The sequence below is a fragment of the Leucopleurus acutus genome (genome assembly GCF_964270905.1).
Source record: "Leucopleurus acutus genome assembly, chromosome: 6".
Taxonomy (NCBI): domain Eukaryota; kingdom Metazoa; phylum Chordata; class Mammalia; order Artiodactyla; family Delphinidae; genus Leucopleurus; species Leucopleurus acutus.
In genome coordinates this window covers 16,613,048-16,626,375 of record NC_139149.1, presented here as the reverse complement: position 1 = coordinate 16,626,375, position 13,328 = coordinate 16,613,048, and the positions used below count along the sequence as shown (strand labels likewise).

At 34.5% G+C, this 13,328-nt stretch overlaps 1 protein-coding gene across 5 annotated transcripts in view; it reads left to right on the top strand.

The window, feature by feature from the left end:
* Positions 1-13,328, top strand: part of DPP10 (dipeptidyl peptidase like 10) — a gene marked incomplete at both ends in the record, with an annotated part of 1,304,794 nt that overhangs the window by 1,228,547 nt on the left and 62,919 nt on the right. For all 5 annotated transcript variants that reach the window (XM_082841087.1, XM_082841086.1, XM_082841085.1 and 2 more), the window contains 3 exons: positions 956-1,063; positions 11,639-11,730; positions 12,139-12,186. In XM_082841087.1, coding sequence (XP_082697213.1) covers positions 956-1,063; positions 11,639-11,730; positions 12,139-12,186 — 248 coding nt within the window. The remainder of the gene's footprint in view (positions 1-955; positions 1,064-11,638; positions 11,731-12,138; positions 12,187-13,328) is intronic.

Genomic DNA, 13,328 nt, shown 5'->3' with positions numbered 1-13,328 from the left:
AAAGGCACTGGAGCAGGAAAATGCAGGAAGCAGGAGAAGGAAGGAAGAGGAGAGCAGGAAAAGAGTGGAGGGTCAGATCATCCAAAAATAGTTGTGAGCCATTCTGAAGACCTACTGAGGAAACCATACCAAAGCCTTTCTCTATACCATATGTATAATCACTCTCACTAATCTAAAAGAAAGAACTCGATGTTTTGTTACATAGATCGATTTTCTTAATGTTTCCCCTGGAGCAAAAGAAAGCAATCTATATGTATATCATCCATCATTTAATTTTAAAAAACAATTGTATTGATTTAACATGCTACTAGAGTTTAATTAAAAAATCATCAAATGGGCATCAGTGTTTGTGTGTTTGTGAAGGGGTGAGCAGTGAGGATGGGAAATTTGAATTAAATTATTTTCAATGGATTCCTTCCAATTTTGCAGCCTTTTCATTTTTGTATTTACAGTAAATTCATGTGTACATCATCAGAAATGTATCTTCAATAACTTGAGTTGTTGAGTAAAAGATTTCAGAAAATGTATTAAATATTATATGTTAGAAAATTTTCTAAATTAAAAAAATTGATTTTGATAAACTGGTGCAGATGTTAACATTTTCTTTATTTTTGAAAGATAAATTTCTAAACACAATCATATCATATGTGAAGATATGAAAGTTCTTTTCTGAACCAATTTAAAAAGTGTCTTCAGTCTAATTGTAAATCATTTCTATCCAGTATGCAAGAAACTTTCCCATCCATCTCATCACTCAAACACACACATATGCCCAATGCATCATTGCGTTCACTTTAAAACATACTGTTATACTTTTATTTTTTAAATAATTCTACAATTTGCCAAACTAAACTTAAATCAATTATTGGTCTATTCCATGCATGTATTAGCAATAGTTGGAAGTACAATTTTCAAATGCCCTTTTGAGATTGTTCCATGCGCTTCTATATTTTAGAATGAGGAGCCCGTATTTTCTAGAGATGGCAGCAAATTCTTTATGACAGTTCCTGTTAAACAAGGGGGCCGTGGAGAATATAACCACATAGCTATGTTCCTCATCCAGGTAAGTGCTGGCTTCTTTCTGTAGTTTGGTTTCATTCCATCATGTTCATGAAAGTCTTTTTCGTGTGGTATTCTGCACCTACAGTTAATACCTGTGAAGTCCAGCCATATATCCAACTCAGGGATGTTTTAGGAAGAGGATCCCCACCCTTAGCCATAAATTCAAGCTGTACACAAAACATTTTCAACACTCAATAAAATTTAGTGAGCTACACATGTGTGCTATGAGTTGAGGGCCTTGGGATATAGAATTTAATAAATGGAAAGTGCCCAACCCCTACTTTCCAAGACCTGAGGAAAATCGAGAGACGATTTTTCATTCAACAAATATATATCATCTATTTGGTACAAGTAATATTTTCAGTGTGTTATAAAAGTTTTAAATACCTGAAGCAGTCTAAATGTCCATCAAAAATTGAATGGTTAGTAAGTTGTAGTATACCCACACAAGGAAATGCAGGGCAGATTTTAAAAACCAGGATAAAATAGATTTCTTATGTGTTGTCAAAGATAAAATCTGTGTTATGTTTTTATGTGTTTGTTTTTTTATGTTTTTGTTTTTATTTATGTGTTATGTTTTTATGGACCTTTTGATAAAAAAGGATAAAAGGTTATTTTTCCTCTGCATTTCAAATGAATGTTAACCAGTTTTATACAGTTTATCTAATTATAAAAAGAATCAGTGAATTCACAATAAGTAATTTAAATATGGCAAGGTTAATGAGTCAATTTGAATCTAATTGACAGTAAAAATATTCATGAGAAATAAAGTTTCCTTGAAAATCAAATAAACAATCTAGTCTCACAGGTAAATGTTAATTTATAAAGATAAAACATTGTGGATAAATTGGAATCTTTCTTGAGAGTGTTATAAACAAACTAGCCAAGAATCAATTTCATACTTACTAAGTATAGAATAAATATGAATGTGGTAAAAGATCCCTAAGCAACCTGACTACTTTTATGTTCTTAGAACCTTCAAGTCTTGTGCATATTCTCCAATTTTTACCATTATCCATATATGTATTTACATTGGGCAGCTCAGTACCTTGAATTTTTTAAATCTGTGTCAGTAGCTTACGAGGCAACCCTTGTCCAAGATCTGTGCTATTAAAGTAATTGTCATGATTTTAACTTTAATTTTAATCAAAGCTGAAATAAATAATTTGACTATACATAATCTCCACAATAGCAATGTAGATTAATTTTCATAGTATATTATTAAATTGGAAAAATAAGTTATAGACTAATATATAATGTGATCTCATTTATGTTTTAAATAAATGAAAGCATTTATATATGAATAAAAATTTTTGGTGATTCTGTACTCAACTATTAAATGATTATATCAGACAGGTGATACTAAGGGAACATATTTTGGTTTTTATGTGAACTGGAGGAAGCTTCACCAGCAAATTGCTTTACCTGATTAACTTTTGCTAGCTAATTATAAACTTTGTTATCATAAATACTGGGGAAATATTTCCGCCAAAAGAATAAATAAAACTTTCCAAATCTCACAATTGACTGTGGTGACATCTTATTGCATTTTTAAATATCAGTATTTATATTCAAGAAGCTGTGTAAAAACCCAGGTATTCAAAATTACATACAAATTGTGACTATTTATAAGATATAGTGAAAGGTAGAGAAAGATGTATAATACATCTCTATATATAGATGTATAATTCTGAGATTATCTATTCAACAAAATAAGAACAGAAATGTTGTCTTTTAAAAAGTGTGGGGGGCTTCCCTGGTGGCGCAGTGGTTGAGAGTCCGCCTGCCGATGCAGGGGACACGGGTTCGTGCCCCGGTCTGGGAGGATCCCACATGCCGCGGAGCGGCTGGGCCTGTGAGCCATGGCCGCTGAGCCTGCGCATCTGGAGCCTGTGCTCCGCAACGGGAGAGGCCACAACAGTGAGAGGCCCGCGTACCGCAAAAAAAAAAAAAGTGTGGTGTTGGCAGAGCAGAGGTAGGAGATGAAGATGTTGGCATGTAGAAATTGAGATATTTATGCACATAACAAAAGTTTCTTTACAAGCCTTGGGAAGAAATACCTTCTGTCTCCCAATCAAACCAGTCTGAAATGCAGTCTAATTCATTATTTCTGAAATGTTCAGAAGAACAACTTCATAGAGCAGATGTGTTTACTTTGTTCCTCTTCCATATGGAGATTATAGCAAAGCTTCCATTGAAGTAGAAAATGTTTTGATCTATTCTGGCTACAGTTCAGAGAATTTGTAGCTTGCCTCACTGATAAATAAACATGACTGCATGATTATTTACAGATATTTTGGCAATGAGGCTAAAATTAACTTACTTTGTTAATGAATCAGAGGTCAGTGCTTAGGTAAATACAATTTATTCTTAAGTTTGTACATACACACAATTTTGAACCTCTTTGCCTCAATTTTTAAATAGCTAACAAAAAGGCTCTTTTATGATTTTTTTATGATTACCGTATTGAGATATATATATATATATATATATATATACACTATAAAAATTTGTAAAATTCTAAACTGAGTAAACTAAACAAAAGATTATAAGGGGCTTCCCTGGTGGTGCAGTGGTTGAGAATCTGCCTGCCAATGCAGGGGACGCGGGTTCGAGCCCTGGTCTGGGAAGATCCCACATGCCGCAGAGCAACTAGGCCCGTGCGCCACAACTACTGAGCCTGTGTGTCTGGAGCCTGTGCTCCGCAACAAGAGAGGTCATGATAGTGAGAGGCCCGCACACCGCGATGAAGAGCGGCCCCCGCTTGCCACAACTAGAGAAAGCCCTCGCACAGAAACGAAGACCCAACACAGCCAAAAATAAATAAATAAATAAATAAAAGAAAGAAAAGATTATATAAAATCAGGGACATCCCTGGTGGTCGTAGCCAAAAAGTAAGAAAAAGAAAAAAGAGTATATAAAATCAAACATAATCTCATCACCCCAGACTTGCACACTACAAATCAATTGTTGTATATATTTCCAATTTCTTTTTACATTAAAAATATATCACTTTTTCTTAAAGTGTGCAATCAAAGCATATATATTGATTTGTAACATTTAAAGAGTAATTTCTGAGCATTTTCTCACATCATTTAATTGCATTCTTAATATTTAATATTATTTGTAAATGTGATTTTAATAGCTGTTCAACATCCTGTCTAGTAAATATATTATACTGTATTTAAATGAATTAATTTTCATCATCATATTTATTTCTAGTTTTGATACCAAAAATGATCCAGAGATAAATGTTCTTACCACAAATATATATTTCTAGATGTCAAAAGTTACCTAGGCAAAGCATATGTGTACATATATGTATTTGTTTAGGTTTTGATATGGAATGTGAAACTGGCCCTCCAAAAATGGTGTACTAATTTACCGTCTAAACAGTAGTGCATAGCACCAGTGATGACTTTTTACCCCCTCTTCCTTCCCTTGATACACCAGAGGACTCCACCTAAATTGATGTGCCCAGGGAGTGAGAAATGACAGGAACAGAGAGCTTGGCAGCCATCAGGAAGACCACCTTTGCAGTACTTGATGCTTAGCTATATTAGAGAGCTTCCCCATTGACTGCAAATATATTCATCTGTTTGAAGTATCTTACTAAACGAAATTAGTAAATTTTTGCAAACATTTTTATCTCTTACACAATCAGTAGGTAAACAAAAAACATTAATTAGAGACCAGGCTACAAAATTAGTGTTTCAGGATATTTTCAATATATAGATTGATGGTTGGCCTTACAAATATTTTAGTGGTTTTTTCCCCTCATTTACAAGACTTATGCTTGTTAAAATAATTCCAAAAAATAAAAAATAGGAAAAAATTGTGTGTTCCTTCAGTCTACTTTTAAACATGATTATAATTTTATGTTAAGTACAGTATTTTATCCTATTTGAATTTAAATTTTAAAGCATAATTTTCCCATAGTGCTAAACAATTTTGAAATGCAATTCTTTTGAATATTAATATTTAGTTGACTGGATGTACATAGTTAACCATTGTTGTTCAATGTTTAATTTAGTGGCAATTTACTACAACTATAGATGTCACTATACATAAAGATTATTTTTATTATGAATTATTTCTTTAGTTGTGGTTAACAGAACTGGAATTCCTGAATCAAAAGTAAAATATTTCTAAACCCATATATATTTATATATATATATATATATATATATATATTCAGATACTTTCTATATGAATATGTGAAAGCAAAATTTATGAGTACGGTTTATCTACTTTTATATATTCCATTAAAGATAAAAATAAAAACTGGCTCTTCCAAAAATCTTTATAGCTAAAATAAATTTCCTTCTGAGTAGAGTGTGAAGTATGCAGTATTGATATCAGTTTACGTAGTTTCTGAATCAAACAATGATGCAAACCTTTTTTTACAGCAGACCACTTCAGATCACTTCAGATATTTCCCTCTCCCCTTTTCCCCCATAGAATTCTTTATGTAGACTTCTAACTCCTGAATTCCCATATTTGGAACCATAATATCCTATATCTTACAATGTAAGTTGCAGTCAAGAGAAAGGTTTTTGTCAAATACATGGCCGCCTTTTCCCCTCTAATATGGGATAAGCAGAGTTTCAGTCATGTTAAGTGGTTCAGATTTATAAGCATAAGCCATTGCCCTGTTATCTTCCAAAACTGTGTTAAATGAAAATTTATATATATTGGTGAATTCATTCACTTTTTCTATCCAGCAATACAAAGTTTTGCTTATGAGAGCTGATGATTTCACTTGGAACAATTTTAAATGCCATTATTCATTACAAATACTGTAGAAAATAGCATGCCCCCAATCCACAATTCTGTCACCCAATCAACCCAGTACAATTTTTTCATTACATTTCACTGCTGTATCTGATTAGGACATTGTCTGAAAACAATTAGTTCACCTCACATGATGAATAGACAGTAAATTAAAGCATGCTATTTTTAAGCACTGCAATATTTCCATTATTTAGAAGCTGTAAAAGTTAAACAGAATTTACTGTAAGAAATTAGAATGAACAGTGTATAATCAGGTGAAAAGCACATGCATCATTAAACTTTTACTGATACCAATATGTTTCCAACTTATAAACAGATACATAAAATTCATATTGAACTTGCTGAGTAAGATAAAATCTCTGCTGATCCAAGGAGAGGTGCCTGAGGTCTAATGTCCCAAATAAAAACACTTTATTTCCTAGATTTTCAGCTCTTTTGAAAATGAATGAAATTACTAGTTTTATTGCTGCCCTTATAAAATTAAAAGTGAAATATGAGTTCAATTTAAAGTATATTGCCATGTTGCCCTTGTCAAAATTCCACAATGGTTTCATATTCATAATCAGTGTTTCTCTTCTACTAAGTGAATATAATGGAGATCATGGTGGCACAGAAAGAAAGAATTATTTCTGTGAAGTAAAATGAGTATTCTTTCCTGCTTTGTTAAATTACCTTTCCTGTGATTATATTTCTGCTGAAGGTGGATGGAAAATTAATTGAGGTACAGACTAGTCAAGTCCCTTGATATTTATTTTGAATTTACTGTATAGTCATCTACCATGTTCTGATTGGTATTGGAACTATTTACCTAGAGTCCAGATCAAACGTAATATGCTATTATTAGAAAATAGCTTACAAGTCTTATAACTATGTAACTATACAAGATAGTCTATGCTGTTACATGTAAAATGGAGTGAAACTTATTCCCCAGCCCAGAGTTGCCCTGGTAGATATAAAGCAAGCAGAGAAATTACAGATGTTTGAAGTAAAGTCCAAAGGTTGTGAGGTTGTTATCATGGCTTCCAACAAGAGATCTTTTACTTCTACACTTAGAAACATATTTTGATCCGAGATGCATCATTGGATGTGTAATTTTTATTTTCTGTACACTGTATTCAAACATTTTTCAAAGCATTGGATTTTTGCTCATGATCACTTTTAATGTGGCCACTCTTCCATCCTTAAAACACACACACACCAAAATTCTCTGAAAAACAGAGAACGTATAAGCAATCTAGAAATCTGTGAACAAAATGCATCTCCAGATATGTACAAATATTGATCAAAGTTTCTTTACTTTTTAATGTTTTGAGATTTTGTTCATCTTGAAATTAGACGCACTAAAACCTGAGATCTTAGTCCTGTCCTTGGTCCATTCAAAACAGGATCTGAAAATGAGTAAGTAGGACTATCTACTGTGTTGTTGTCCTGTGGGAATTTGGCAATAAAATATATGACTTCAGAACTCCATGCCATTTTAGGAAAACTCAGTATCCCTTAGGAAAAAGATAAAAGTAGTTCCAGACTACCACCCTAACTCTAAAATGACAAAGCTCTAACTTTAAAAATTAAATCTTACCTGTAATAGGAGAAAACATCAGTAAATTCTTTGTAACCTTAGTTTGAAGAAAGCCTTTAAACTATGCATCATCACTTAGAAGTAATATAAGAATATGTTGGTAAACTTGATTTTATAAAGAACAGAAAAAAATTGGGGGAAAATGCTATCATAACCAATGTCAACACAAAATGACAAACCAGGAGAATATATTTGCAGCATATACCTCACATAAATGGATATAAAGACACAAAGAGCTCTTAAAAAATCGAATAGATAACAGAGACAAACATTAGCAGAGAGTCAGGTAAAACAATTATGCAAATGGATTATTATATATTATACATTATATGTATATATATAAGCATTTGTACATATATAGATAAATATAGATGCTCAACTTTTCTTCCAAGCAAAATGCAAGATGAAAATACACTAATATACCTGTCACAAGTTGAGTGTCACAGGAAGCCAACTGTGAAAGAACGATTAGCCTGCAGGCCAGTTATTACAGAGATCAATAACTCTGGAAAGGAGGAAAAGAAAGCAACATTGGGCAGAAGAATTTGAGTGGCAGAGCCATCTCAATGAAGGTTTCAGCTAACCCCACAGAGAGTTCTGCACTGGGAGAGCCCTTCAGAGAAGTCCCAAGTTAGAGCAAGAGGGCTGGGCTTCTATATCCCAATATTGATCAGGTTGTCCTTTCGAGGGCTGTTGAAAAGAGGTATGATCTTGGGTGAGGCCATTTTCTTCAGTTCAGGCCGTCTCCAGACTGACAGCTGAGGGCCTTCTTCCAGCAGGACTTCTAGCCACTGGAGAGGTAGGTCCTTCCTTCTAGAAGGGAGTTCTGGTTGGTGTATCATAGCGTCTACCACAGCAACATTTCTCACTTGTCAGATTAGCAAAACTTCAAACAATGAACAGCGTGTTCTGTAACATGTTCATGGGAAGACTGTACTTTCAGGGATCATTTCTGTAGGTCATTATATGTCCATTGGAAAACAGGCACCTTATACATTACTGGTAGATGTGCAGAATGGTACTTTCCCTATGGAGGAAAATATCCTGAAGATATTTCCCTACACATTAAACCACAAACAAACATATACACAGGGTTAATCAATAAAGCATTATTTGAGATAATAATCACTATAGATTATTTGCATTATTGGAGGCTAGTTGAATGAAGTATGGTACATCCACACAGGCAGAACTATTTAAGAATTAAAAAGAAGATGATATATAACAATTGATATAGAGCACATCCCACAATCTCTCTAATTTGTACATATATATGTAATTAGATTAGCATTTACATTTATAGTAATAAAATATTAATTTTTTAATTATAAAAATCTACCCCCAGAAAAGAAGCATAAATAAGAACCAAATGAAGAAAGGTTTTTTCTATGTGTTGAGAATGGGGTGAGATCAAGACTTCTGTCAATGTATATATCCACATATTTATACTTTATTTTTGACCATGTACATATTTTAAAATAAAAAGAATGAGGACATCAAAGCTTAAATTGAAATACTAAGAGAAGATAATACACCTAAAATGTAAATCAAACTGATATGAATTTTAATTGAAGTGTGTCTAAGAACGCATACATACACCTACACACTCAGAACATATGGACATCTGTCTGGCTGCCTATCTATCTCCTCTGAAAAGGTCCAGAACTAATAACATTAGAGTAGTCATGAGCACACCTAAACCCAGATCTTGATATCTAAATATCATAATCCAGTAGAAAATATTCCTTGGAGAAGTTATTGATTATGGATATGGGAGATAAGAAGCGATCTTAGAACATCTTACTGTGCCGAAAACAAGGAAGTACTCTAAAACTAACATAATCATTTCCAAAGAATAGAGGGGTTAGCTTGAAGGGGTCCCACTAACCAAAGTTTGTCAATTTCAGCATCATGAAGAATGATAACAACAACAACAAAATAACAGTAATGGAATGTAACACATCAGATTAAAACTGTTATAATAGTATGAGGAAGAGGGAGATAAAGAGAGTGAACACACGTAAGGGGAAAAAGTAGGGAAAGTTCTTTTTACAGAAGAATACCACCTAATAAATATAGAATGGATGTTAGAGTTAGAAAATCACTTCCAAATGATAATTTGTTCAGGGAAAGGTCATGAATGGATACCAAAACTACTGAGTGGGACGTTCATGGAGGAAAAGCTATTCATGTAATGTGCAAGCATCATCCCACTTTTAACTACAGGGAAAAATGTACTTTACAATGAACAGATATCAGTTACCTTGTAAACAGCATTGTTAAGGATGGGAAGAAGTGTAATGGTGTGTTTCCTAATATGAAGCATAAGAGGCATCCAATATCACCTATATAATATTCTTGCCAAAAATATTAGCCTAAATTATATCATTTTAAAAAATCAGATAAATCAAAAATACTCTACATATCAGACCACTGGACCAAGAGTCTTAAAGATGGTCAGTGTGGACTTCCCTGGCAGTCCAGTGGTTAAGACTCCACCCTTCCAATGAAGGGGGCACGGGTTCAATCCCTAGTCAGGGAAGTTCCGCATGCCACATGCCGCAGCAATTCCCGCCCCCAAAATGGTCAATGTTGTAGAACTCAAGAAAAGATAGGATAACTTTGACTTTAAAAGAGACTAAAGAGGTGACAACCCACTGCAATTAGGTAGATAGGTAGATATGTAGATAGATAGAAAGATAGATATAGATATATAGATATGGAGATATTTGGGTTACTTAGGGCAGTGTGGAAAATAGAATACATACTATATATTTAGATGATATTAATGTTGTTATTCATAGGTATGATATGCAATTTGCTTATATGAGAAAATACTGCTAATTTTGAGAGCTGTATACTGAAATATTTAGAGCTGAAATAGTCTGATGCTCTCAGTTTCCTTTCATATGATTTAGCATATGAAGAAAGGGGGAGAGCAAATATTCAAAATGTTAATGTTTGGTGAATCTAGGTAACGGTTTTATGGGTATTCATGTACTATCCATTAACCTTTCTGTAGATTTGAATATTTTCTTAAAAATAAAGGAATTGAATGAGATACAATTTCACACTCATTAGTTTGACAAAAAATTAAATAGTCTGATGAAATTAACTATTGGTGAGGAAGTGGATAAAATGTGGAGCAACAGAAACTCACATTGCTAGTAGATTCTAAATCGACACAACTTTGGAAAATAATGTCACTATTGAGTTAGGTAGGAGACATTTACCTTTTGACCAAGCAGTCCCATTTATCAGTGTTCATCTCAAGAAAATCCTGTCACATGCACCGGGAGACATTAATAAAACTGTTCATAGACAACTTGTTTTTAAGAGCGAAAATTTGGAAAAACTCAAATGTCAAAAAATAAATAAATTTTACTGTATTCATACATACAATAAAATACCATATATCGGGCTTCCCTGGTGGCGCAGTGGTTGAGAGTCCGCCTGCCGATGCAGGGGACACGGGTTCATCCCCCGGTCTGGGAAGATCCCACATGCCACGGAGCGGCTGGGCCCATGAGCCATGGCCGCTGAGCCTGCGCGTCCGCAGCCTGTGCTCCGCAATGGGAGAGGCCACAACAGTGAGAGGCCCGCGTACCGCAAAACAACAACAACAACAACAACAACAAAAACCATATAGCAGTGAAAATAAACTATGGCTACAAGGGTCAGTGTGATCTCAGAAATAAATTACTGATGATCTCATCAATAGTGATGATATTTAATGATCTCAGAAACAAATTATTGTGTGAAAATAGCAAATCATATAGCAATGCACATCTGTAAAGGTTAAAATAATGTAACAGAATCTATTTGGAATGAAGTTTGTTTGAAATATTTTATTTAAAGCTTTCCAAACTGCATAGCTGTCGATCATTTAGATGAGAGTTAACAAGGTCCTGTGTCTGTACCAAATGCCCAGATGACTTCCTATGTCAACATGATGATGCACACATAATCCTCACCTGGAGATGTTTTCTGAATGGTTTTCCTACAGCATAGGAGTAAAGGCACCATCTTACCTGCATCTGTGTTTATGCACATGTGGATATATTCTTAAGATTGAAAGTGAGAATCTCAACATTAGCTGAGAACTAAAGAATTAAAAGTAACACAGGCGGTTAGTACTTTTGTGCTGACCAGAGAGATGCTGTTTAAATAAGAAGAAAATCAATATATTCTATTTCTTTGCAGAGTAAAAGTGAGCAAATTACTGTGCGGCATCTGACATCAGGAAACTGGGAAGTGATAAAGATCCTGGCATACGATGAAACGACGCAAAAAATGTGAGTGTTTTTGGTTCTCTAGTCAGGTTGGAAGTCACTGTTGTCAAATGCAGTCTTTTCTGCTAGATTTATATTTTGCTTACCATGGTCCTAGTCCAAGTAGCCTGGCCATGTAAAGAACAACCTTTTCTTTAAGATTCTCCCTATACTTCACGCAGAGAGATACTTAGACAGTTGCACAGACACATGCACACGCACATGCACACTCAGAGAGATTGAGAGAGATCATGGAAAAGTGTGACAATATTTTAAGAAACAGATATGCGTTTCCCAAATGGATCAAGTCCTGCCGTTAAATAATAGAAGAGCTCTTGCCTGTTCTTTGACAGTTTGAAAATGCAGGTGAAAACTCGGTGTGGCAAAAATTGATTGGTGCCTGATGTTTGTGTTGTTTTCTTTCATGGGCAGTTACTTTCTGAGCACCGAGTCGTCTCCCAGAGGGAGGCAGCTGTACAGGTAAGCAATGTGAGAGGATCTTCCTGCACAGGTAGATTCCTCAGGGGCCATCTACACAGCATAATGATGGGATGGAGAAGTCTGAAGTTTCCTTTTTGGTATGGCTAGGAGAGAACCAACTCAGTATGACAAAACCCCACACTCTTGGCCCAGTCCGTCAGCTTTGGACCACTGTGAGCGTAAACAATTGGAACTGAAATGGAGACCATCTTATTCCTCCTTTATTTTTTCCCTCATTTGTTTTTACAGTCTCAAAATGTCTTTTTTTTTTTTTTTGAGGCTTGCTTTTCTCAACTACCCACATCACAGGCATTTACATATTTTCCCCAGTAGGCTTTTCTTCTACTATGCCTCATTTATATTTTCATGGCATTAATATTGTACACATGTGATGTATTCCCGAACAAAATAAAGGCATTGTGAACATTTAGTAGAGTGGATCAAGTGGCAGTTTCTCTCCCCCACCCCCCATAATGTGTATAATCCACTGATTGGTATTTAAGCAGGAATGGTCCTTGCTTACTAAAATAAAGCAGTAGATGGGGACTATTTTCATCTGTCCAATTTTCCCAGATGGAAAGTTATATTCATAAAAGGGGTTAAGGTCATACCTATTTAGTGTTAAAAATGTCTCCTCACTCAGAAAGCTTTCACCAGGACCTCCCAAGAATGACTTTTATTTTTGTCTGGCAAGCAACTTACAATTATAGACTCATATACACTTTCTAATTTACATTTCACAGATCCATTTTTAAAGTGTCAAAACTGCCATGGCATATTCTCAGTGGAAATTCATCATGTTTGAAGAAGTGTCACCAATGATTCTTACCAAGTAGCCTAGACTTTCCTTTGAGAGTAAAAATGCATGTTTCAAGTACCTTAACGCTCTCTAATTCATCCACACACTCTTATTTATGCATAAATTGTTTTAATCTGAAGCGAGCCTCTCCTTTTTATCACATATCCCAATATGTCATCTTCACATTCTTTGTTTGTTTTCTCTTAGAGTCTGGAACACATGTTCTCAATTCTAATGGCTTCCAAAAGAAGAACAGCTGTTTATTTAAAGAGAATGATTCTAATTTTGGTTTAGAGGTCTTGGTTAAAGTACCGGTCGCTTTCTCTTTTTGGTTACCTGAAGC